The sequence below is a fragment of the Passer montanus genome, unplaced genomic scaffold (genome assembly GCF_014805655.1).
Source record: "Passer montanus isolate IOZ18808 unplaced genomic scaffold, ASM1480565v1 scaffold6, whole genome shotgun sequence".
NCBI lineage: Eukaryota > Metazoa > Chordata > Aves > Passeriformes > Passeridae > Passer > Passer montanus.
The window spans coordinates 304,334-332,047 of record NW_024371037.1 but is presented as its reverse complement, the minus strand read 5'-3'; the positions used below and the strand labels follow the sequence as shown (position 1 = coordinate 332,047).

At 43.7% G+C, this 27,714-nt stretch overlaps 1 protein-coding gene across 7 annotated transcripts in view; it reads left to right on the top strand.

Moving 5' to 3' along the window:
- Positions 1–27,714, top strand: part of CELSR1 (cadherin EGF LAG seven-pass G-type receptor 1) — a 164,940-nt gene that overhangs the window by 42,424 nt on the left and 94,802 nt on the right. For all 7 annotated transcript variants that reach the window (XM_039726848.1, XM_039726846.1, XM_039726842.1 and 4 more), the window contains exon 2: positions 25,081–25,719. In XM_039726848.1, coding sequence (XP_039582782.1) covers positions 25,081–25,719 — 639 coding nt within the window. The remainder of the gene's footprint in view (positions 1–25,080; positions 25,720–27,714) is intronic.

Genomic DNA, 27,714 nt, shown 5'->3' with positions numbered 1-27,714 from the left:
CAGATTTGAGTGGGTTTTGGTGGCCTGAGTCTGTCATCCGTAGTGCATGAAGCATGGGATGGAGCTTGAGCTCTGCTGCTCCCTTGCTTTGCCACAGCTCTGTGCACACGCTCACAGCTGGGTGGGCTTGCCTGGAAATGTGCACTGAACCTATGTGGTTGTATTCTTCAGCTGCCTTCCAACACTCCACCCAAGCGTTGCTAATAAAATTGTCCTTTCTATGGAGGTCTAATAGCATATAAGCTCAGATTTTGAGCAAATTTACACTATTTCATGGCATGTGATGACAAGTCTGAAGTGTTGCAAAGACTTCTGTACTGAGGGCTGGAGGGACAGCTCCTGATGGATACCCCTTCACACATACACAAAAACCTGTGTCAGTTGTGACTGCAGCAGCTTTATGGGCTGTGCAAAGGGATTTCAGTAGGTGTGATCCCTCATGGTGCAGCTGCAAGGACTGAGAGCAGAGCCACCACTACTGAGATTTTCTGCTTTTTCCTTTCAAAGGAGAAACACGTAGTTTCTGTGGCTAGTTTGGAGTGTTACCTGCCTAAAAAAAATCCCTTGATCCTTATACTGTCTGAGAGGCCTCTCAGGTGGGTGAACACAAGCTTAGCAGAACACAAGAGCTCAAACAGTAATCAGGTGGTTGTTTGGATAGCAATACTTTTTTATAATTTTCTTCACAAAAGGCTTAGTGAAGGTGTGGATTACTTGCTAACAGCTGAAGTCAAGCAGTGAGAGGCAAATCCTTTCTCTCTATTTACACACTATAAGGCCAGAAAGCAAGAAATGTTTTTGAAATAGTCTCTGTAAGCACTATAAAAACAAATGTCTCTGCCCTTCACAAATAAAGAGGAGAGGCCATTTGCCATGTAGAGAGCAGAGAAAAGGAAATAAATATGGTAAAAGTACCCTGTTCGTGATGGAAGTGAGAATGCTAGCTGTTCTTCTGTGCACGTTTGCAAACACATCTCTGCTGAGTCCAGGAGCTTCACGGAGCTGAGCACAGAGGAGGAAGAGAAAAGCTTTGGGGAACAGTCAGAACATCAACCACTTCCCAAACCGGTGCATTTTAAAAACAGGTTTGGGTAGAGGGTAATGCCATTGGCTCTTCTGAGAGCTCCATAGCATGGATTGCTGGTGGGGCTCTCCCTTTCTGAAGGTTGATGCTTGGCTGAAGCTCACTGCTGCCCTGAAGATGCCTGTTCCTGTGCTAGTTAGTCACTGGTCTTATTTTGTACATGTTAGCTGCTGCTTCCCAAGCAACTGGAGGTGAACCACAAACAGGTTGCAACAAGACTTTAAAATGCTGAAAGGTTAGAATGCAGCAAGTGGGATTTTGAGTAAATTAAAAAAAAAATCTTGTAAACCTTTCATCCCCAAATTTTTAATGGACGTTTTTAGTGTGTGTGTGTGTGTGTGTGTGTGTGTATGTAACTTTCTAGGAATAACAACTTATTTGAGGAGATCTAGAAGTATAAATTAACTGTAAATTGAATTAGGAAGGCACTCCTGATTCAAGAGGGAGAATGAGACTCCTCTCCAGCATTACTGAAGTTGTTGTGCAGTAGGATACAAAACCTTGTAATGCTTTTTCCAGTTGTCCATTTTTATTTTTTTCAATATGGCTACTCTTCTGTCTGCCTTTCACTCTTCAGACGGGGCTTGGCATGAACTGGGAGGTATCTCAGATCTCAGCAAATCTCTGAGTTTCTGAGTCCTACCTCATCTGACCAAACAAAAATCCCAGAAAGGAATATTTTTTCTCTCCGTGTTCATGCAGAGTTAGAGATTACTTAGTTGTCTTCCTTGCCCTGAGAAACATCTGTGGAGGCCTCAGTTGCAGAGCATGCAGCTGTTTGAAGGCTCTCAAACTCTTGTTTCTGAAACAGTGATCTCCAAAGAAGCACAGAGAGCCCCTTTGGTGCACTTTGGAAGCTGCATAGTGATTTCAATTTAACACGTGCTGTTCAGGTGTCATTTTGGTGCCCAGTCTGGCAGCCCAAAAAGCAGAGCCATTGCTTTTGCAAACCTTTCCCAGTGGGGGCTCCAGGAGATGTCAGTGGAAGTGGTGCTCAGGAGCCCATGGGTGGGCAGCATTCAGCATGGCCTGGGGCAGGGCATGGATGGGCAGGGATGGATGGGCAGGGATGGATGGGCAGGGCATGGATGGGCATGGATGGATGGGCAGGGATGGATGGGCAGGGGAGTGGGAGCTGCTGCTGCAGTGGCCCTGTGCCCTGCCTGGGGACACCTGTACATGGGCATGTCAGCAAAGTTTAGTGCTGGAGTGTAAAGGAGCTGAGCAGCCCAGGCAGGGAGTGTTGGAGAGAGTGGCAATGGAGGAGTGCTGTGAAACTCCTAATAATTAACTGCCTACTGTGGACTAAATGAAAAATTTGCAAGTGTTTTCTCTTTTTAAATCCTTTTTTACATGCTGTAATAAATGGTAGAATTATGATGATCTGCCAGATAAGCTGGGGTGGCAAATTAAATGACCTTTATGCAGGAAAGGGTGTTACATTGCTGTTCCCATCTTCAGCTGAAATATGTCCAGTGCATTTTTCTATTAAATTGCTTAATTGCTATGTTCTATGAAGGCTTATTTTGCTTGATTTAAATCCTTTTTTACATGCTGTAATAAATAGTAGAATTATGATGATCTGCCAGATAAGCTGGGGTGGCAAATGAAATGACCTTTATGCAGGAAAGGGTGTTACATTGCTGTTCCCATCTTCAGCTGAAATATGTCCAGTGCGTTTTTCTATTGTTTGAATTGCTTAATTGCTATGTTCTATGAAGACATTATTTTGCTTGAATTATTATTCTTTAATTTGTAAGGTAAAGTTTATTTGGGGCCAGAACATCAGCTCATGAATATTTTTAGTTTTTAGGTGAATAATTTTGCTTTTAAGAAATCTTTCAGTGCTAATTCTCAGTGTCCTGTAAAATAAGTCTGCATTGAATAAAATGAGGACTAAGAAACAGTGGCTAACAGTAAAATTGGTCAGGAGCAGGGTGCCACTGGCTTGCCTGGTGGCACTATTGATCACTGGGTCTGCAGCATGTCACCCCTGGCAGAAGCAGCTTCTCCAGGAGTTGTTTGGTTTCTCTTGGCAAAGGTGGAGCAACTGCCCTGGGTGCCAGGCAGGAAAGGCTGCAGACCCCTGAGCTAACCAGTCTAGTGGAGACAGATTGATGTGCTTCTCACAGAGTGTTTTAAAATATTGCTAAAACCTTCTAAATGCTAGTCTATACAAGTTAATTAGCTGAATTTTATCCCTCTTGAGTGCCCTTGGAAGGCGTGCTCTGTGTGTCTGAGCTTTACCTGAGCTCGGCTGTTTGCTCTGCTTCAGAGAAATGCAGCATTTACAGATGATAGACATTCTTTCTCACAAACGTATTCTTTTTTCCATACTCCTCCTTGAATGAGCTTGTGCCAGAAGGTGCTGAGCTGTTAGGAAGGTGCCGGAAGCTGGTAATTTGCTCTCCTCTCACAAAAGCTAACAATTTTTTGTGTAATTCTACCATCTAAAGGCAAATATAATTAAGAAATTTAGTTGGTTTACAAATAGGTCATGGACTAGCTAATAAACTGCAATTGTTGATTTTTATGGAGGCTTTTTCTCCCAAACATTGTTTGTGAAAGGTAACTGGCAAAAGCAATGAGACAAAAACTGCTGTAGGCTCCTATTCTGGGCAGCTCTCAGCCTCTCCAGCTCCTCCTCCTCTTTCTCTCCCAGCATGTCTTTTGAAGCTCCCTTTGAGTATTTTCATGTATGTACATGTGCTACACTTCAAATGGCGCAGTAGTTGATTTTCTTGTACTGAGAGCTGTGGGTTGTTAATTGCTAGGCTGGTATTAATGGGTTTCATCCAAATTCTGGCTTTCCTCAGGTGAGGCTGCAGTGTACATTGGTGATTTCAGCTGCCATGTGGGCTAGGCAGGGTGTCCCAGCCAGGCACGTGTCCTGCCAGATCTCCTGTGGAGCTGCCACCTTCACTAGGTCGCTTTCCTCAGGTGAGGCTGCAGTGTACATTGGTGATTTCAGCTGCCATGTGGGCTAGGCAGGGTGTCCCAGCCAGGCACAACGTGTCCTGCCAGACCTCCTGTGGAGCTGCCACCTTCACTAGGTTACTGTGGAGGACTCTGGCTATCCACATCTGGCTGTGTGTCTCAGCCCCAAATCAACCTCTGGAGCAGCTGTGGGTGCATGTATGGTCTTGCTCTTTGTGGGAGAGCAGGAGTATGTCAAGCACCAGAGCTGCTGCAGGCAAGGAAGGGTCAGGGTACAGTCTGTCCTTGAAGCAGCCAGTAAATTCACCGTCAGGTTTTTCTTATTTCAGTTTGCTGTGCATTGCATCTCATTCTTGTACCAGAATTATTTACTCCAGTTAGAGGCAGCTGATCTGAACTAAAAAACTCTTGCTGGAGGCAAAACGCATATTCTGTCTTCATTACCCACACCAGACTGGTGAGAAAAAAACAAAGGCGGGGAGGCAAGGAGAACCAGATCAGGCAAAGAGTTGAAAGCAGAAGCCTGGTCTGTGTTTGTTTTTTTGCCCATGATCTGTTGTGCTCAGAGGTGTGGTCAGTTGGATTCAGGAGAAGGAAAATAAGGGTCAGTCAGGGAATTACCTCAACCCAATCCTCTCAAAAACTGGCAGTATTGGGTTGCGAAGTTGTGGTTCAGAACTATTGGTAAGGAGGCAAAACCAGGACCAAACAGTGTGGAAGCTGCATCCTGTGGGATCTTCAAGGAACAATAGCATCTTTCATACTTCATACTTCATGTCTATAAAACACATGAATCAGCTCACCTGAGGCAAGAGAAGTCAGGAGCAGCTGACATCAACCACCAGGAGCCGAGCTGCTCATTCTTTCGGAGTTAGCGCATTTCCCGACAGACCCGGTCTGCGCTCTGGAGGCTGATCCCTCCTTCCCTCCCAGTATGAGCTGGGGCCAGATGTTTCATACACTTCTGCTGTTGTGTCAGACAGCCCACCACTCCCACCGAGCCCACGATGCAGGAGCACGGCGAGAGGCCCAGCTGGACGCTGCCATTGCCGGACACAACACTGGGCAAAGGTGTTGTGTCATGCACAGGTGGTATCCCCAGTGTGTGCTTGTCCTGCACCACTCAGGGTGTTGAGAACAGTCCTGCCCTGGGTGGTGGGGGACAGCCCAGCTCTCCTTCACAATGGGAAGCTGGAGATCAGTGTGCAGGGCTTGGCTTTTTGGATGGTGCATGTGCAGTTCCACAGTTGTGTCTGAGAGGCCACCTTCTTTGCACCCAAAATTACTATAGTTGGAGTTTCAGTGCAAAAGGTCCCAGAGTGACCAAACTGGGATTTAATTTACCCGTGGAAAAAACTCTTGTAGCAAAATCCCACCCTTTTTTGCATGGCATGAATTAGTGTTTCAAACACCAGTAAGAACCAGAGAGAAGCTAAATTAAACTCATTTAATTTTTTTCTTTTGCCGGAGCACTCAATCTGGAGTGAAAGACTCCTATTAGTAGGATTATTCTCTTGTCAGATGGAAGCCTGAGATAGTTGTCCCAGATGTGCATGTCTGGTTTGAAGGCCTGATTAACTTGTTCATGTCACTTCTTGGCCTCTTATCAAAGGAACTCTCATGCACATCACCTTTCAGCTCCTTGCTCTCAGCTCTGCTAGGAGGAGGAGTACACTTAAACCATTTCCAGCCACTGTTTGTAATTTTTTTTTCCTCTGGGGCAATAGTGTCAAGAGGAACAGGCTCTTGAGCATGTTAGGTGGAGAGAGGATGGAAGAAAGTTTCTCATGGCTGAGGACAATAGAGGAGGACAGAGCTGCTGTGCTGCAGCAGGAGCATTACAGCACGGTGCATTTGCCAGGCATCAGATGCCTGTTGGATGGAGCCTTCTGGATGGCTGGGATTTGATTTAAAATAATTTTTAAATACCTTTTATTGGTGAAATGGAGCTTAAAACCTGAAAGTATTATCAGGTATCTCAAGACAAGACTTTAGGGAAGATTCTGTAAATACTTTAAAAAAAACATCTATTATTAATTTTATCAATATGTCAATAGAGTAGCTATAAGTTCTGGTATTCCTGGAGTCATTTACGTAAATGCGCGGTAACTTTTTGTGTCAGAGGTAGAAGAGAACCCAAGTATTTCCTGCTTGTAAAATCCCCAAACATCACTTGCTGCCTGCCAAGGTGTCACCAGGCTGTATAGAGGCATAGTCCTTGTGAAACCAGCCCGAGGATAACAAATGCAGGAGCTTCCATCTGTGTCATTCCCTGGACGGCACAGCTCGTCCTTTCCGCGGCGCACGGACCGGGGCTGTGTGATCGAACGCGCGGTACCGAGGGCCGGGCGGGATGAGCCGCGGGACGCGCTCTGCTCCCGGCGGCTTCCCGGGACCGGGAGCCCCGCCCGCGGGATGCCCTGCAGCCAGAGGGGAGTGAACGGAGAGGAGGCAGGCAAGAGTTAAAGGAAGTCACTGTGGTGCTCCCACTTAGGTTGGCACAGGCAGCAGTTGTGAACTCAGCGCTCTGTGACCATCTCTCAAGTGCAGGTGGACTGGAAGTTACTTCTGTGATTCCAGGAAAAAACACTCTGAAGATATCCCACTTTTATCATGTATAATTTTTATCAGTAACTAGTCTGTATTAAGAAAAGTGCAACCAGTGAAGTTCCTGTTGGATTAAGCTGGCTTCTCATGTCTGAATCCTGCAGATGGAAGCATTACTAGTATTAAAAATTTACTTGTATTTGGCAAATCAATTTTAACTATGCTGACTGCTTTTTTTGTTCATTACTAGCACTAAACTGCCACATGTTGCATTACCAGCTAGTTGTTCCTTTAATTCTTAAGTCCTCTCAAATCTCTTTTCTTGTAGTTAGATTCTATTGTTTCTGTATCACAGAGCTGTTCTATAGATCCACTAGCAGAATCTAGCATGTATGGAAATTCATAGTGTGTTAAAATTCCCTACCTCTTTGCAAGGTGTGAAAAGCCAAGCAAATTTACATTGTGGTGTGGTTTGTTCCTGGTTTCCTCTTATATCTGCTTATATCCCATTTTTTCACTCCCATAGTGTTTTACCTCCTTATTTTCTTCATTGTCATATGGGTTTTTGTTAGCAACATCTAGCATTGCATCACTCACCCCTGAGCCTCCATTCTCTCTCTTCATTGCTAGTCCAAGAATCATTGTTCTCTGTTTGGTGGTGTTGCCTAGGTCACAAATTGCATCATTTATTAACATTTTTGCATAGCTCACTTCTTTCTCATACCCTCCACATTGTGTGTGTGTACATCAATTAGCTGTCACCAAGCACTTATATTTCACTTTTTAAATTAGTATTTTGACTCTTCAAGGTTTCTTTAAGCCATAAAAAGGAGCAGAGAGTTGGCTTTGCAGGGTAAAATATTCAGGCATTTCCCCCGGCTTGCAGAAAACCCAGATTACACATACCTGAGAGGTATGTCTGTGTTAAGAAGATGTTTACATACTGGGGGCCTGTCAGCAGTGGAGGCAAACACCAGCCATCAGTGTGCCCTGTGTGGCTTGGCTTCTTGTAATGTATATTGTTGTAAGAATGTATATTTCAGGTGTAAGAAAAACATTTATATTTTCTTTTACACTCTGTGCTGGAGCCTGTACTGAGACCTCAGAGCCAAGTGCCTCCTGGTGTTTTGCACTTATCTTGAAGCTCTTCTGAACTGTCAGTTGTGAACACAGGGAGGTTAGCACCCTCTTTGCTTAAGACCATTTAATCTTAGTACTAACCTTTCATTGAAGAAAGCACCCTGAGCCCTGCCACTGCAGAGTCATTTCTGTGGCCCTCCTGCATCCCTTGGCTGCTGCGCAGTGTCTGCTGACCTGCACTGGGTACCAGAGCAGTTGCAGAGGGGCTTTCTTCCTGGCTTTTCTAGCCACACATTTCTAACATGATCCTGTTAAGCACTGACGTCCCTGCTGCCCTTCTCAGTAGTTTTCACTTGAAAATACTGACTCAGAAAATTCCCCAGGATTCTTGAGCTGATCCACCCTCCATATGTGTATTGTATTAATCCTGAACTCCCAGAAGGTAGCATCACATCCCATTCTCTTTCTTACAGACTACAGGTTTTGGCTCTTCACAGTGAAATAGTCACAGTCAAGGTCACTCAGGTCATCTCTGTGTCTCCAGGCTTTGGCTCATGTTTGCTTCTTGAGTGTAGTTAGCAGAGTTTTGGGTTCCTTGTGTCCCTTCCATGCGCTGGTCTCTGCAGGAGCTGCGGCTCAGTCAGTCTGAGCAGTCTCTAAGCCCACACAGCCAATTCTCCACAAACATAAGCCCTGGGACCGTAAATCCCTTTCTGCAAGAGATACCTTTGCTTTGTTACTCTTCTCTTCTTGAATTTTAGCAGCCCACTGAGACTCAGAGCCAGGTGTATGAACACAGGACAGGCAGCCCTAGGGCTGGAAAAGGAGATGGTAAAAGTTTGCAAGGCTCACTCAGGGTGAGGGATGGTGGAAGGGCAAGGCCATTTGTCTTCGTACTTAAGCATTTAGGACCTTTCCTTATCCACATGAACATGTGAAGAAGGCATCAGTGGCTGCAGCCACTTGCACCTGCTGTCACAGGAGGGCAGTTTCCCAGCAGTGCTTCAGAAGAGAGAAGTTTATAGTGAGAAACAGAGGGAGAATTTTGTGGTCACTCTGGGAGGTGGAAAAAGGGACAGACACTGAGAGGAGATGAACTGTAGGGTAAATCTGATGCCGGGAGATGGAATCCTTCTGTGCTGACAAAACAGAGGGTAAGTGGCAATGTATCACTAGTGAGGGCTGCAGAGTGACCTTAATGATGTGGAAATCTTGACATACCATGCCTACAGCAGCATGGTAGCTCTCTGATGTTATTCCTTAGCTCGTGAGGATCCTGTCAGCCACCATACTATTGCTTTGAGGACTGTATTTGCTTTTATTTGTATGACAGCTCTCCTTTCTTTCTCATCTCCTTTGAGCTCTGAGGGAGGATTTCCTACAGTTTTCTTTGCAAGCTCTCTGCATCTGCTCCAACAGAAGCATCAACTTCAGGCAAGGGCTGACAAGACCTGAGCCCACACTGGGAGTACCAAACAAAAACGAATATGTAGTTACCCTTGAATGATTAGTTTTGCTATCTGCATTCATGGTTTTCCCCTGCATGTGTTTCTCTGCCCACTTCTTTACTGACGGTTGGCAATTTGCATTTGAAGTAGCTGGCTTGAGTATCAGTAGATGTTTTGTGACATTTTGGGGTGCCAAACTGGGACCTGTTCACCTCCTCAAACATGCATCTGCCTCTTTGCCCTCCTGTGCAAGTCCAGCAGCTGAGAAGAGAGGGATTAGTCTCTCTAGACAGGGCTTTCAGAAACAGACTTTAATTAAAGGTGCAGGATGGAGCTCAGTGATCACCTCTGATTACTGGTGCAAATGCTTTAAGAAGAGAAATTAGAGCAATGGCGTATTAAGAGGTGGATTCTCAGGTATTTATCTCAAGCAGTTCAGTCTTTTTAAAGTGATTTGGCTAGATTCTGCCTCCTGGTGCCTGTGTGCAAACCTAAAATAACTCGAGTACACCAGAGATGTTCCAGAGCAGAGCAGTTACTTTGCTACTTTGGGGAGAGACTGTTTTGAGCTCACCACTGCTGAGTGTGTAACTCTGTGCTTGGAAAGAGGAGAGGGAAACACCCAATTTATTTTAGAGTGGTGAGTGATAAAAGAGAAATAGTCTGTTTCATGCTCATATGACCTTGTTGCCAGATTATTTCTTTTGACATGTCTCAGCTTCTGCTGGTGTGTTGGGATGTTGGTTTGGTATTTTCTAGGACAGTATAATGATTCAAATCCCATGACTTGCATGACAGTGCCCAGCATGCATCAAGTGAGCTCAGTACTTTAAAGTAATTACAGAAATATCATTACTTGATTGGCAAATAAAAGCTGTGAAAGAGAGGTACAAGATGCACTCAGAGACCTAAGGAGCCCCTCTGTACTTCCACGATCTCCATAGTATCCTGTGCTTTCCAGATGACTCAGTCAGTAAAATGCAGCAAATGTTAAATGATGTTAAATTAAAGAAATTGTAATATCATATCTATTGGCCTTGAGTAGTGTCTGGGTATGAGTCATGGACCGATACAAAACCCCCCCTAAATTCTGATTATGAATGTAAACATCTAAAGAAAGGTGCATTAGGTAGGTGATATTAAAATGTTTCCTTTTTCTGGGTGCTGACTTAACTTTGACCACCTGTTACAGCATTTTCTGAAGCCTCAGGTTACTGCTGGAGAAACAACGTGTAGGAGATGTCTCGAGCCAGCCGAGAGGCGAGATGAGAGAGGTCATTTGCAGAGCTTGGGCTGTTTTAAAGAGCACAGGAGCCTGGTGTCACAGCACAGCTTCCTGTTCACAAGAGCCTCTTTCAAAGACAAATGTGAAAGGGTTTATCCACTAAACACGGAGCTGGCAGCAGTCCTGAAGCAAGAGCGTGGCGTTGGATTTCCGTAAGAGGAGACTGTGAAATGTCCTCTTTGCCAAACAGGTCTCTGAGAAGGACACAAAGACAAATTGGTAACATTTCCAGGGCTAGAATATCTTATTTTTGGGCTTGAACATTTTATTTTGATTGGAGTTTTTTTGGGGGTTTTTTTGGTTTGTTTATTTTTTTTTTGTTTGTTTTTTTTTTTCTTTTAATTCTACATCCATCCTTAATTAGAAGATTGTTCTCTTTTTTTAATGGAAACAAAGTAGAAAATATGTTTTTCAACTGAGGAAGCACTTTTATGTTTTACTCTAATGAAGTTGGAGTTCATGAAAGCTTGAGTCTGGCCAAACCCACCTCACCCCATGGGCTTCGTGCCCGTGAACAGTTTTCCACCATGAAATGCACTGTTGGCGTTTGCTTCTGCATCACTTCTCAAAGAAGCAGGCCCATGTGAGCTGTCTTTTCCTACCTCCATGTCCTCGTAGCTACAAATGCAGCAGTTTGTTTTTCCTGGGAGGACAGAAAGAAAAAAAAAAAAATAGAGGAGTAAAAGCAGCTTCTCTGGGACAATTCAGTGTTCTTCTAGGGGTCGTGGAGGAAGAGCTGCATCCACTTCTTGTTAGCAGTCACAGGAGTCAACCTGAGCTAGCTATCAAGAACTTCTACTCTTTTGGAAGATTTCTGGTAGAAATGTTTCTCCACTTGATGCTTTTTCCAGACATTGCAGCCACCTGTCATGACATTTCCATGTGCATCTTGCTCTGAGTTTTCTGACATGAGGAATGACATCTGTGTGACAAATTGTGGAGCTGCTGGTCACCACGCTGCCCTCACCCAGCCTCCTGCCTGTGCTCCCTGTGACCTGGAATGTGCCAAAGCCATCCCTTGCCTGGCACACATTTTTGTGAATTTTGCTGTTCTTTCCACTAACATTGGCCTGTGTGGAGCTGCTGCTGCTCCCCGTGCTGCACGGGCACGCTGGCAGCCCTATAAACCTTGTGGTCTGAGTTACAGCTGCTTTGCCTCTCTCCCCATTGCCAGCTGTCACATCCAGAGAGAAATAGTTCTTTCCATGCAAATACTGAAGCTCTAGTTCCCTTTTGCATGAGCCCACCTGTGAGATATTCAAGTTAGTGCTTCAAGCAGCCAGTGCTGTGAGGTCCTGCAGCCACGGGTAGGGTTTGGCTGTCTCAGGACCCAGCTCAGGGATCAGCAGGTTTCCTGCAGGCTAGGAAGCAGGAGGGGGTTTCTGGTAGGCCCTGTGGAGACAAGGAGCAAGTCTTCCCATGTGAGATGTTTTTGGGGTTATTAATGCAGTACAATGACTGCAGGTGTTAAAACTGAGTGGTTTTTCAGCATTGAGGAAACACTTTCATGAAGATGCTCACTGGCTAAATAGAGAAATATCAGACTAAATTTAAACAGGGCTAAAGAGGTTTTTGAAAATGGAGAAAATTTTAAAATAGCTGAAATACATTTTTCTTCTGAGAACTTTGTTATTGAGTTGAGTCATGGCATAAGCCTAATTCTAAGTGGAGAGAGAGAAGGAACGTCTGGACTCAGAGGCATGGTCCAAAAAGCTGATGTACTGTCTGTCCAGTTGAACTTAGGTGGTGAAAAGATGTGCTCTGGACACTGAAACACAAATGCTTTCTACTAATTAAACTTCTGCAATTGTCTGAGCTCTTGGGAAGTGACTCCACAGGATCAAGCATCCTGCAGGAATTCAGATAAGGTCTTTCCATGGAAAAATCCTGATATACAGTCAAGTGCTGTTCACAGTGTGTACTACTAAATTTTAAAAACTATATTTAAAAATAATATTAGTATTTATGTTCTCTCAAGGATAACATTTCTCTCATTGCATGCCTACAAATGGAGGACATGGGTGTGGTATGTTTTATGGAAAGGTGATAGGATGAACCTCTACGAATGCTTGGTGAAATTTCATCCTTGTGACTCAGTGGTTTCTCAGCAAGCTGCACATTCTTGATATTGTACCAAACTAGTCTCAGAGCTCAGGCTGAAGGCTTCATGACCAGCAGCCCTGTAATGGTCAGGCTGTGCTGAGATCAGTGGGATTACAGGGGTAGGGATTCCTAGAATGAAGATTTTTGTGTTTTACCAGAGTGATTTACATTTTAAAGCTCAACATTAATGGTGACAGTTTTTGAGTATATTTTACATATGCTCAGTATTTTATATTTTTCCATAAAGCATAACTAAAACAATGAAAATAATAGCTTTAAAGATATTAATAGGAACCTTCTGGTACTATAATGAAGGAGATACATAAATTCTTTAGGTTTTGTAGAATATACAAACAGCCCTGGGAAAACTTAATGTACAGTGAAACCTTTTTTTTTCCCATGGGTGGTTTATTCAATGCTAGTTGGAAAATGCTGCTTCCATGCCACCATTGAGGTCATCATATATCCAGCTTTCACTGTGTGTATCCTCTTCTACACCTGAAAATTCTGCTTGTGTTGAAAGAGAAGGCTTTTCTACAGATGTTAAAATGTCCAGTGGTCTGGCGGGAGCATTAGTTTTCCATGGGATGCCTGGAAATTGTGAATTAATTCTCACTGAACTGGAAAAACTTTGTGCTGTCCATGATGCAGGTGTCCCAGGGAGTCATCCTGCCCTGCTTTGTGGTGGGCACATGCCTGCTGGGTCTTGCCATGCTCTTGTAGTGAGGCTCTGTTTGCTGTTGAATTCCCTGATTTCACCAAATAGAAGTAGCCCGTATTGTCTGCAAATTTGGCAGAATAGGAAGGAAAGAACCATCACCCAGAAGAGAAAGACACAGTCCCCTTAGCCAGAAACGTGTGGCTGCTTGGCAGAGCACAGCCTGGCACACTCCTGGTGATGCCCTGCTGATCTTGTGCTAAGATCAAACATGTATCGACAGCACAAATTTTTTCTCCGTTTATCCATTATAGTAAATTCCTTTAAAGATAATCTTTTCCTTATGGAATTTTTTGGATAGTATTACATTAGTCCTAGAATGCAAAATTTTGCTCCAGATCTGTGTCTTGCAAAGTGTCTGGCAGAAAATCTTATCAGATTCTTAAAGAAGTGAATCATGTAGTTATGACTTCATTTCTACAGTTCAGCTGAATAGGAATCCTTAGATAGGCATTTGAGATTACAGTATCATTTCTGAAGATCAGTGTTGTTTCTGTGTTTCACCAGTCACTGTCTTACCCACTTTCCTCTGTCATAACTTGACCTGCCCTTTCCCTGCATCGGCTTCCCGAGATGGCGTGCAGTGATAGGAGTCAGGCTCTGGCATTCTCCACATTTTGTATGGGCGGCTGCTTTTGTCTTTGGAAAAGTTTTGGGGAGAAAAATACCCACTACAGGTTCAGTACTATAGAAACAGGAAACAAGTGCTTTGTCTCTTTTGATTCTTGTCCAGCATTTTAGTTTTAACGGCAGGGATCCAAGAATAATCTCAGTGGACCATGCAGCCAAACCCACCATGATCTCATTGCCAGTGGTCAGTGATGTGTAGGTGGTTAGTTAATCAAAAGGGGGTTGTTTTTGCATTACATTTTTAGAAGATTGTGCAGGTCGCCTATCAACAGAGCATAGCATTTTCCCTGTAAATATTCCCACTGCCTGGTGAGTCTTTCCCAAAACTTTGAAAGTTTGGTAAGGGTGGTTTTACCTGTTTATTTTGTCTTTGTGTCTGTACTTCTTTAATCACATGATGCAAGCAATTTTTTTTATTTACATTTCTTATTTGCTTACATTTATTTCCTCAAGTTTCTGATTTGCGTATTTCCTTCTTACTCTGCTTAAGTCAGCAGACCTCAGTTAACAGAAAAGACCAGCTAAACTGGTCAGCTGAAAATCTAGTAATAAAAAGGAAAATCTACTCCCTTTGAAATCAAAAATGAAAGAAAATGTGATATTTTGTTGAATATTTTAATTCTTGAGATTTTTTAATGGAATTAAGCTAGTTGAAAGTTGAAATTTTTCAGACTGTGGGAGATGGGTGTATTTTTTGTCAGATCCCAATGGATAGACCATGATAGACCCCATCTCTTCTCTTGGTTTATCTACTTCTTATTAAGAATTCTTAAACATTAATTTAGCTTGAGAGAGGAAAGGAGAAAAGGTAGAGTTATAAAGTCTGTGAAACCTTTTCTTTTGGATATGTGTGCTACAGGTGGTACATCCATGCCCTGTCATTTCTCCCATCAAAAATTTGTGAAGCAAAGCAGCCTGAGAGTGTTACCTTGTTTATGTGGGTCCCTCATGTTTGAGTCTGAGTCTCCTGGGGCAGAAGGAGTAGCTGGACCAACTTTTCCTGTGCCTGGTGCATGTGGAAGCTGACATATAGCCATTATTGCTTGCCCTATCCCAGAGAGATAGCCCTCTTTTTTTACCTTGTATTAATTTGCAAATGTCTTACGATGACAGAAACCACAGAAAACCAAAAGAAAAGAAGTGCCCTTATGCCTAAGAACCCTCTTATTTCCCCAAGCTGGGCCTCCATAGTGCATGAGCACAGTCAGCAACCTGTTGAGCTACCACAGCTGAATTTTTCTGGTGGTTTTTCTGTTTCAGAGAGCTGGGCACAGCTGCATCACCCCACATATCAATAACTTTCAGTTGATACATAACTGTTTTGAAAGCTTGTCTGTAAACATAACTGTTGTCTTTCTTTCATTGTTCCCTTTTTTTCCCCACTCAAGATAGCAAACCTGAACCTCATCCAGCAGGAAGTGTCCCAGTGATTTCACTGTGGGTCACATCAAGGAGCAGAGAGCATATCTCCAGGCAAAAGCAACATGGGAATATGGAGACATTTAGAGAGATAAAACTCACGGATTTTATTTTGCTGATGCTGTTTTGAAAGGATACTTTTGAGGTTACTAATATGAATGTAGTATGGGTGCAAAGAGTGAGGCAGAGAAACAATTTCCTTAGCACTGCTCCCAGTTTTGAAACTCCCAGGCCCCCACCCCAATTCTTCCCACTTCACCCTTGCCATCCTCAAAACAGTTTTTATCCATTCCTGCTTTGAAACTGCAAAGAGAGAGATTTGAAGAGAGCTCTGGCTTGCTTGTGGAAGTTCTTGCTTTAATCAGACATCGTGAGTAAAAATGTTTGCAGGGGATGTGTAGCTGTGAGGAGAATGGAGGCTTTTATGGCTGCCTATGGGTTGTCCCCCCAGCAGCACAGCCAGGCACCCCACACAGGGGCTGTCCCTTTTGAAGTGGGGTAAATGACGTAAAAGCATCTCAGGGTAAACACACTGCTCTTATGTCCTCTGTACAAAATGCATCATTTACTTGAAGACCACAGCCTGAATGGAGATTTAACGCTGGAGCATCCCGTGACTGCAGTTGTTTGTCCAGTGCTTTCATGGATTTTTGACTCCTGTGTACCTCTGGATACAGCTGGGGAGGTGGAGGCTCAGGAAAAGCCCTTTGGCAGTGGCGTGAGTGGACAGCAGTGCTCCCTGTGGCTGGGGTTCATACACCTCAATGCTGGCTTGCATCTCTGCCTCCACCAAGCCAGTGCAGCCACCACTGCGGCACACTGCGAGATGAGGCTGCAAGCCATGAGAGTCTGCTGGGAAACTGTCTTTTGGCTAACAACATTTACCTCTGCATTTCATTAGAATTAAAGTGTGAATGATATTAAACCCCTCTCCCTTTAAAGTTCAGAGAAAATTATTGCAGTAATTAGGCAATTGTTTTTATTATGCATTAAACAAGATCAAGCTCTATGGGAGGTGCTGGAGCCCCCAGCAAGTCAGTCTATGAATTTATCTGGTGTAGCGATCTGGAGCAGGGTTTTTCAGCTGAACAGGTCAGATGAGTGCTGTAAGATGCACAGTTTCCATGGACATTAGCATTAAATGGAAATCCTTGTCTTCAGTAGGAGCCTGGAACCTGCATTGTGGCTGGCAGCTGGCTGTGGAGAAGGAGCAGGGTGGGCTCCTTGCATGTGTACCCCACCAAGGGCTGGCATGGCAGGGAGCTGGGCAGGGTCCCTGGGCTGTGCATCCCACCTGGCACAGCCCAGAGCAGGGCAGGGCTCCAGGGCTGTGCACCCCACCTGGCACAGCCCAGAGCAGGGCAGGATGCTCAGGTGGGGAGCCAGCCCTGCTGTTGAGCACAGCTGGGCAGGGGAGTCTGGCCAGTCCTTGCTAACAAGGAAAACCAGCTGAGGTACAGGCAGGTGTGCAGAGCCCAGAAGGAAAACTGCTTTGCATTTTAGTTAGAAGGAAAATCTCCTCTTTAGTTAAATAGTTGGTAAGCATGGTTGTTAGCATGCTCATGCTATCTTCCCACATATCATACTTCCCTCTAAGTGTCCCAAATCCCTTCTACTTCTGCTTTCTGCTCAGGACAGGGATTTGTTTAGTTGTTCAACCTGTTGCTCCTGCATCCCTGTCAGCATCCCCTGCCTGCATCTCACCCCCTGGAGAAGCTATAGCCTATGGGCACCAGGTACCTGAAGAGCAAGAAGTGATTCTGTGGGAGGGTGTTCAAGGAAATTAGGTGTATCTTCAACTTTGCTGCAGTTAGAAGTCAAGAGGGCTTATTCCTGTCAGCAGATCCAACTTGCTTTACCTCCTACCCTCCGGAAATGTTCCCCCAGACTAGTGTTATCAACCCAATTAACATTTCAGAATTCTCAGCTTGCAGGTGCTGGTTTCAGAACAGCAGTCTTGTACAATGTTGAGCAATCAAGTTGGCATCAATTTGTTCTTAACCCCTGTTCAAGCTGCAGACTCATATATGCTCTTTTTCTTTTCAGTATTGTGTACAAAGTAAATAATCCTGAACAGCACAGGCTACATTAAAGATAACTATGCCAAAATTGGTTTGTTTTTTTCTCTTATGCACGTTGGGAATTCACAGTTGCTTTATGCACAATTTATCCTCCCACAATCTGGGTATTTTTAGCTGCTTGATTTAGCTGGTACAGCTGCTGCCAAGGGAACTGTGGGGTGAGAACCCCAAGTGCCACTGCCCACTTTCCCCAGGTGTCCCAGATATTCATCTTCTTTGCAAAAAGAAGTACAGTAAGATTTGACTTGAAATTAAGTGTGCCTACAGCTTTGAGCAGAAGAGGTGGCTTTGCCTGGAAGTGTCTGAACACATTTGTTGGGATCCATTGCTTGCAGTGACCCTGACATCCTTTCACAAGTGGGGATGTGGCTGATGCTGCCTTGGGCGGTGCAGTGGCAAGGCACAGCCTGGCATAGCCATGACCCAGAGGCATATCCCATAGCCTGGGTGGCCTGGGACAGACCCCTGGGCTGCTCTGAGTTGCTGCAGTGGCAGCAGGAAGTGCTGGAGGTAATGTGGTTAATGCTGGTTTAAGGAGATCTGGTCACTGGCACAGTCATACATTGGCCCTCACTCTGCCAGTGTGGACTACTGCTTGTCTTCCCTCAGTCTGCCAGTCTTCTGTAGTTAATCCCAGACACCTTTTCCCCTGAGGACATGTCTTACCCAGGACTTTCCCCTTTCTTGCAGCTCAGTCAGGACCTGCCAAGGTGCTTGCATACACCATGTACCTCAGCTGCCTCCTGCTTTACCTCACTCTGAAATCTAAAATACCCCCAAGACACCTTTTCCCCTGAGGACATGTCTTACCCAGGACTTTCCCCTTTCTTGCAGCTCAGTCAGGACCTGCCAAGGTGCTTGCATACACCATGTACCTCAGCTGCCTCCTGTTTTACCTCACCCTGAAATCTAAAATACCCCGTGACACATCTTTGTCTTCCCTATTCCTGTGAGTGCTCCAAACCTTCTTTCCTCCAAATGATGCTGGGCAACACTGGCCAATATTTTCAAAACAGAGCATCTGCTGAAGGGTGGCTGCAGCTGGTCATCCTTCCTGGAAAATGAGAGATGTTGAGGTACAGATTCAGACACCTGATTTTAGGGAAACCCTTTGCACCTTTGCAGCTCAGTTGGTGCTGTCCATGGAGCATGTTTCTAGTGTCCACATGCTTGTCCTGCTCATCCCTCTTGTTTTTGCTTTCTGCTCTTGCCATTCTGATTTTTCAACCCTGCACCATTTCCAGGGCAGACTGTTCTTGTTTGGAGCTGCAGGGTCAGGAGTGAAGCTCTGTGTTAGTGCACTGGCAATGACCCTGGGAATTAGGCACTAGGCCAAATTTTGACAGGGAGTGAAGCCCACTGAAGTCCATGGGCATCATCCTGTTAGTGTAACAGGCTTGGGAGCAGACCTGGACTTTGACATTCTTCACAGCAGCAGTTCCAACATGAACCTTTGGTATTGTGTGAATAATAGATAGTTATTTTAATATATTGTTTCCAAAGCCCACAACTTGTGTTGGCAGTCAGTGCTCCTAAATGCAGGGAGCTGACTGGCAGCCTGAAACGAAGGGACAAAATCAATAACATAAGCTTCATGTGGCCAAGACAGTCTCTGTGTATTTGCATCCAACCTGACGTATTGACGGAATTGCTCATCAGCAGTGTTTCTGATTCCAAGGAAAGGGAGGCTTTGACAGAATTCATTAGTGCCTGTCTAAGAAATAATAGGATATTATACACAACATGTTTATGTGTTTTACAAAGCAATGATAGGGTGTATTTCTCATGGATGTTACTTTTCTGTTACTGTACCATTTAAGATCACTTTTCTCTAGCAAAAGAGGCTTTTGCACATTGATCTGTTCCAGCTACAAAACAGAGACTCTTCAGGGACACAGAGAGGATATTTGCCACTGGACATTGTGCTTGTCTTTTGGAAAGCTAAGACCGAAACCATCACCTGCTTCCTTTTCCAGGGTGCCCTAAGGGGACACTAAAATGGGGGTCATACACACCTTCTAACCTGCAACACTTCCTCAGTGAGGCTGCTTGCTAACTGGGAAAACCCTGAGATGGGGATCTTTAAATTCACAATCATGCCCATTTTCCTTTTCCCTTTCTGGTCATGTCTTCCTGGTGTTTCAGCAAGGAATCTTACTTAGCTTTCCACCTGTCATTTTCTGTGCAGTTTATTTTCTTTCATGATATTTTCTTTGCATTATAAGCTTCTGAACTTTCTGTGACACAGAAGATATTTTAAGGAGTTTATCTCATGGGTGTTCATAGAGTTCTTACTTCTGCTCATGAAAGTGAAGCTTTGTAGTGCCTACAGCAATGGCTTGGAAGGGACAATATTAACACACTGATATTTTATGTATTTTAAATCTGCTTCCATGGTGGTGGAAGCACAATGCAAGGAAAGGAGTCAGCCCTGCAATGGTGGCAGATTCCCTGAGGCAAACTAAAGCTCAGGGCAGGATTGTGCACTCTGTCTCACTTTTATTGACATATGCTGATTTTTTACTGCTGTTTGCTCAGTGGGAAGTGTGATTTGGGTGCCAGCCCTGCTCAGACAGGCAAGCATTGCCTGCAGTATCCATTTCTGTGACCTGGTGCTACTGATGTGCTACTGCCACCCAAGCAGTGGAGAGGACACTAAAAGCACAGCATCCTCATCAGTAATTCCAGCTTTAGTGCTGGACTGGGTGTGTATTAACTCCTGTATATGAAGACATGGCTGGAAACAATGGGATGCAGCTTTGATCATTCCAAAATCTGTTACCAAGCAGTGGCTGCTCCCCATGGCCACAGCTGCTTCTTATGACTTGGGAAGAGCAAGAGGTTACTTGAACCTGTGGATTGCTAGCCAAGGATTTTGCATGGCTGTTGTAAAAACTGGCATCTGCTACTTCCAGATGTGTTATAAAGCAAAATTGGAATGGGTTGGGGTTGGTATATCTGTGAAAGAAAGCTCTGATGCTAAAGTATAAAGTATGCAGCTTTCAAAATTGGTACTAGGACCTTTGTATGTAATAAGCTAAAAATAGTGTTAATTATTTTATTTCTGCAAACTTAAAAAAGAAACAAAAGAACCTTTCTGGCCAGGTGCTGCCATTGCCAAATATGCATTTCAGTTAAACTTTGCTGTGTTTACATTTGTAGATAATAAAATTCTTTGGTTTATGGACTGACAGAAGATAGAAAACTGAGATTAAAGTATCAGATTTGATAAGGTTTATTGTAAAGTAAAGGTAATAATGGAACAATTTTCTAGTTATTAATGTGTTTTAGAGAGCATCAAGCTTTCATCAGCCTTTCTTGTCTTTCTTTTCTTTGTAATGCATCAGGGTATGTGTTTGCTATTAGATCTTTTCATTAATTTGATGAAGGATGAAGATGAGTAATTCTAGTTTTAAGTCTCCTCTTCAGCAATGACAATGACTCAAAAGACAACAGTCTACTTTGATTTCCACCTTGTAGAGAGCACTTTTGTGGAAATTATACATAGAACCATATTGCCAGAATAAAATTTGAGTGTGCAGGGACCACATTCGTAATGAACACATTTTTGGTGTAGCCACCAGGCTGTTCAGAATTCCCTTCATTTGTTCATGGATCTCTGAGACAGTAAGAGTCTTATTTTAATCTTTCCACCTTGCTTTTGATAAACTTGGCTGCAACAGCTCTTAAAAGAAGCTTTTTATGATTTCTTAAGGACATTTGTGTAGCTTTTGTTGTTACCCCAGTGTCTCAACATTTCATCATCTGTACCCTCTACTTCACAGTGTACATGTTAAGTGCTATTATACCTATTTTGTGGAAGAGAAACTTGAGGACCAAGTGACAAAATCCATTGGTACAGGGATTTTAGGAGCCAAGCCAACAAAGGATTGGTTGAATCCTTTTTCTTTCTTTGTTCTGTCCTGTGTTTCCCTTTCCTCAGGCTGTCTGGGTGGCTTGGGTTGCTAAGATCCAGGCTGTCTACTCAAATCACTCTTAGCAGAATGCCTGCACATCCCATCTGCCAGTATGATCTAAGTGTTTAGAGCTCCTTCAGGAAGACTCCTGCATCCAGCAGCTTTGCTGAAGCCCCCACATGATGGCTGTGAGAGCTGGTGGCAGCTAAGCCTGGGGAATGTGTGTGTACTCATCTGTTCCAAGATCTGCTCCAAAGACTAAAGTGCAGCCAGAATTTTCCAGTGTAGCAACTTGAAGGTTGTTTCACACCCTGACTGAAACCATCTCACACCTGCCATAAACATGATAGGGACTGTGTCATAAGACCTTTGGAAGCTCAGATGGTTTTTTAGCCTTTTTAGGAGATTGGTAGCTGCGTATGGTGGGCATCCCAAACACTGAAGGCCATGAAGTATGGCCACTCCACAAAACAGTACTTCCTAATGATAATTCTGTGGCATATCTGACAGGAAACCTTTTAAACATTCATGTAGTATTTCAGCTGTAAATCCCAAAACACATACATTACTGGGTATTTAGGGCTTAAGTCATTTCCAAAAAAGACAAGAAAAATTCCACTTTCTTTATTGCAGTTGTTCCCAACCTCAAAGCCAATGTTGTCTGTTGAAAGTAGAACAGATACTAATTTGGTCTCATAAAACCACAGATTGTTTCAACTTTCATTGAGTTTCTGAATGAATAGCTGATCAGATCCTGTGATGCTGCTCTCAGCCTGACTGAGATATGAAAGAGGTGCTTGTCCAGCCAGTTCTATGGCTGTGCCATTCTTTTGTTGCCTATAGCACACATGCTCTGCTCCTTTTTACTCTCTTTTTATTTTAATGCTCTGCAACAGGGTTGCACAAAGCTGAGCTGGCTTTTAAAACACAACTTCATTTTGCAGCTATATGTCTGTGCCCAGTTTTCTTTTGTGCTGCCCATGGAACAAGGAGGCTGTGTGGTATCTGACACCAGGCTTTTCTCCAGTGATTTATTAACTGTGTCAGAATAGCTGTTGTGAATGCTGGGAAGCTCTTGCATATTGTGACAGTTGATATTGATTATGACAGTTTGTAGACTCTGCTGCATTGTCAGACAGTGGATCGTATTTTGTCTTCTTACTATACATACCACGGGCTATAGATCATAGTGTTTTCTAAAAAAAGGACCCATTGTCCAGCACTCTGGCTGGTATGAGGGAACTTCTGTAGCATATTGTGCAACAAATAGCAAAATAGTTCAGGCACCCTATGGGACAAACAGGCAAATGTCAATTGCTTTAGGAAAAAAAGAAGTTAATAGTTTGTTCTGGCCTTTCAGGGGAATGAGCTGTGCAAATGATAGACATGGGTAAACTAGTCTGAGGATGTCATTTAGGAAAATACTGCTATCCTGTGTTGTCTGTTGACCAGAAATCCACAGACCATATAGGAAGAGTTTGCAATGATGATTTTGGCTACCAATAATTTGTAAAGGTTGCTTTGGGTCTTGACGGAAGCTGATACTACAGATTTCTAGCATGAGTCTGAGGAACAGAAGATAAAGATTTTTGCAAACCTGGGAGAAAATGAAAGCTGGTATGTGAGCTTCTGTGATGGGAACATAGAATCATAGAATAATGTGATTGTTTATTTTGGAAAAGGCTTTTAATATCATTGAGTCCAACCATTAACCCTGCCTTGCCAAGCCCACCGTTTAACCATGTCCCCAAGGGCCACATCCACACATCTTTCAAACGCCTCCAGGAATGGTGACTCCACCACTTCCCTGGGCTGCCTGTTCCAATGCCTGAGCACCCTTGTGGTGGAGAAATTCTTCCTCATACTTAATCTCCCTGGAGCAACCTGGGGCCATTTCCTTTTGTCACTTGTTACCTGGGAGAAGTCTTGTGGTGGAGAAATTCTTCCTCATACTTAATCTAAGCCTCCCCTGGAGCAACCTGGGGCCATTTCCTCTTGTCACTTGTTACCTGGGAGAAGTAAAACAGATCACTCCAGACAATGTCCCCTCCTGGCTGATTGGTTTTAGCCAGGCAGTAGTTAAAGTAGCACACAGAAGAAGACATTTTTCTATTTGCATAAAAGCTGCTTCAGTGGGGAAAAAGTCAACAGCTGAGCTTTTACAGACAACCTGATAGGAGGAGGGAGTCAAAAGCCATTTTGTTAATTATGCTGCTGTGATTTACTATATCGCTGTGATAAAAGTGGAGGAAAAATCTTCCAACAGTACATTTCTTTTTAAAACAAAACCACACTTGAGATGGAGTGGTGACAGTGAGTAGGAAATAAATAATTCCAGTTTTTTCTGTTCTATTTCTGCATGACCATAATAGGTCATAAAGTTACACTTAGAGATAACAAACCTTAGCAAAATGATATTTAGCAGTCTATGCTGTTAGAATTTTGATCTCACACTAATTGATTTAAACACAGTTCCTGATGCAATTTGCAAACATTGATGTGATTCAAAATCCATTTCTGCATGTACCTTGTGGTTTAATTTAAATCAGGCTTAATAGTAGATTATTGTGTAATTATTTTCACTGGGATACTTCAGACCAAGGCTGTGACACTGAGCTGTGGCCTAAGGAAACTGGGCTCAGTTCTTAACCCCACTCTGGGGCTCATATTGGCCACTCAAACCAGTTAATCTCTCTCGTGAGATGAACTCATGCCCATTTAAGGTTGTTTGTTTGCACTGTGAGATCTTTCAGAAGGGATATTTCCTACCGGAAGCCACTCTTGATCTCATCTGGGATTTCTAGATGCTGCTCTAATGCTAACCATATTTTCTGTAATGCAATCTGTATTTTAATGAGTCCCTAATGTTAGCAAGGAGACACATTTAAAGTAAGTTATTTGATTTCAGTGATGATGCAACTTCCCATTCCACACATGCATTGAAGTTAGATTAAATTTAGCACTCATTGTGTCATAATTATTTTCTGTAATGTCAAAATAATCTAGAATTTGTACATTCACAGCACTGCTGTAAGCCTCAGGCTGTGCTGAAATTTTACAGTGGCAACTCTCAGTTCAGTGTCGGGTATTAGTGCTATATTTTTCTAATAATGGATTTTATTGCAGAACAGGCATAGCAATATCAGAAATGCCTTAAAGGAAGGAAAAAATTGAAGAGTTTTTAAATGTCTGCTTTTCACTGCAGGCATTTATTTTACTACAGGCATATTTTATTTAAATTTTTCTAATATTCATAAAATATTTTTGAGAAGTTACATGTGAGAAATGAAGAAGTTCCAGCACTCAAATGTGAAGACTTGTTTCCTTAAATTACTTATCTGAAGCTCTGGTCACAATTTTCTGTGCAGAGTTGTGGCTCCTTAAGCCTGAGACCACACCTGAAGATAATTTTGGTATTGTGCTGTGAAAAGCAGCAGTTGTAGAGTAGTGGTCACTGTCACAAGAGACACCTTCCTCTTGGTTTCCTTGGCCATCATAGAGCCCTCAGACTGTTTACACACTAACCCTCGCTAGTTATTTGCCCGGCATCTTCTCCAGGTGTTCTTGCCTCTTTGAGATGTCTAGAGTCCTTTGAGTTACAATTCTTAAGAAATTTTATTTTGTTTTCCTGAGAAAAGGCAATAACTGTAGGTTATTACGAAGGTAATAACTGTAGAAGGTGGATACATTTCCCTCTCTCATCCTGGTGCCCAGAACTGAGTGCCTTGCAGGTCTGTTTCATTTTCAGGAGACTGTGGGAGCCTCCCTGTCCGTAGGCTGAAGCCTCTGAAGCTCTCTGACATCCCTGTTATTTTTCTCTCTTCCCTTCAGATGGCGTTCACAGTGTCACTGCAGTCTGCACCCTGCGTGTCACCATCATCACGGACGACATGCTCACCAACAGCATCACAGTGCGGCTGGAGAACATGTCCCAGGAGAGGTTCCTTTCTCCCCTCCTGTCCCTCTTTGTGGAGGGGGTGGCAACCGTGCTCTCCACTGCCAAGGACGGCATCTTTGTTTTCAACATCCAAAACGACACGGATGTCAGCTCCAATATCCTGAACGTGACCTTCTCAGCCTTGCTCCCTGGTGGCATTCGAAACAAGTTCTTCCCCTCTGAGGACCTGCAGGAGCAGATCTACCTCAACAGGACGCTGCTGACCACGATTTCGACACAGAGGGTGCTGCCTTTCGATGACAACATCTGCTTGCGTGAGCCCTGCGAGAACTACATGAAGTGTGTCTCTGTGCTGAAGTTTGACAGCTCGGCCCCGTTCATCAGCTCCAACACGGTCCTGTTCCGCCCCATCCACCCCATCAACGGGCTGCGGTGCCGGTGCCCGCCGGGCTTCACCGGGGACTACTGTGAGACAGAGATAGATCTGTGCTACTCCAACCCCTGCGGCAGCAACGGGCTCTGCCGGAGCCGGGAGGGCGGCTACACTTGCGAGTGCTACGAGGACTACACCGGTATGTGTTTATCTTATCTTTGGCCCATGATTTGTGTGGTGGACCAGCAGCCAGGCCAGCTCTGTGTCAAGCTGAAATTGCTGGCATTCTTAGTCAAAGGCAGAAAAAGTCCTGGCGCTGCCTTCTAGTCAGGAGAAGGTTGGTGAGTGTCACTTAGGGTAAGTCCCATCTCTGTGCGTCCACGGTGGTAGGAACTGTGCCTTGCTCCAGGTCATGCAGGGGGACTGTCAGCTGCTGAACAGATTTGCACTGTGTGAATTTCTGCTCAAAATGCTTTATGCAGACACGTTTCTTCTGTCTGGAAGGAAAAAGGTGGGACACATCTCCTGGTTCAGGGGTTTTCATGTAAATCCATTGCAGGCCCCTTCACATACTGGGGCATAGTGTGGGTGCACAGCCTGGTAGGAGCTCCTCAGCCCTTGGTCATCAGCCAGCACAGAGCATTAGCATTGTTCTTGTTCCCAAAAAGCTGCTGCAATACACACTTAAGGGAAATACTGTAACTCAGCTCTGGTTTGTAAATGTTCAGATAAAACTCCAGAAGGACGTAGCTGCTTCCAGGCCTGTCTCCACAGCCCGCTGAGGAACGCACTTTGCCTCATCATGGACTTGACAGCTAATAAAGATCAAAGTGCTGCTTCTCAAACACTCCTGAGAAGTTACAAAAGAATACTAGGTGAATGTTTTCTGGTGCTTCAGTAAAGTCAGTGGGATTATTTATGTATTTGAAATTGCACACGCGTTTAAGCATTCTACACTGACGTGCTGCCAGCTGTAATTTACACTGACAGCTCAGCAATGTCTGCTGTGACCCCTGCAAACAAGGGGTGAAGCAGAGGGGGTTGGTTCCCAACACTGCCGCTCGCTGCTGAAGTTATAAAAAATTGAAACCATAAATTATTTAAATTCCGATGTGAAAAAAATCTCGTTGATGTGGATCCAGCTCTCCAGGTGGAAGGGTTTTCCCTCACTGGCTTTTGCCTCTGGGCTGTCATCAAAAATGTGACTGTGGAAGGAACCAGGAGTTAGTGAGCAGGGACATGGCAGCAAAGGAACTGGGCTTTTCCCAGCATGGGGGACAGGAGGTGCTCCCTCAAATTTATGCAGGGCTTGGGGCAGCAGGACTTTTCTAAGAAGATGGGGACAATTTTTTTGCCTGATGGGAGAAAGCCTGAATAGAACTGTGAGATGGTTGGGATATTTGGTGTTTGTTGAGGAGTTACTTTCATACCAAGCTTCTCATGAATGATTTCCACAGTGAAATACATTTTAAAGTCCATTATCCATAAATACACAATACACAGAACTGGGCACCACAAAAGAGATTTTATGATCAGTAGATTTCATTAAAAACATTTGCATACTATTGTACTGTAAATAGGAAGTAGCAACATTTATTAACCAAAGATATGCATAAAAATGAAGTTAATACATCCATGTCTTAGTTTTGGAATGACATGCATTCCATCACGTTTTTAGAATCTCTTGCTAGAAATCTTCAGAAAAAAAGGCTAAATACACTTTTAGAATGAAAGATAATAAGCTTATATTAATAATTAATGAACGTGTTTAATACTTAATGCTGTAGTCAGAACAAACAGCACATATTTAGAAGAGAAGCACCATATTATTCATAGACAAAGAAGGATTTGATCTGTAAATCTCTTTTCAGTGCATAGTTGTTGAGTTAAAAATTAACTGTCCTGCTGTCAGGATATTAAAGTGGTCAGAAGTTAAGGAGGGAGCACTGCTTATAGCTTTGTTGTCTTTAGGTTTCAGAGTTAACTACACTTGAGTGAAACACTTTCTTCTTTGGAGGGACAGTTGGATCACATTCAGATTGGCCAGGGAAAAACACTTCCAACCATGATAAAGAGGGCTCTGGAATACTTTATCCCAAAAATCGATGCAAATATTGTAGAATATTTCTGGTTTATCACCGGGTAAATGCAATAGAAATTTAGTAGCTGTTCTGTGGTTGATTGAAGTTACTTT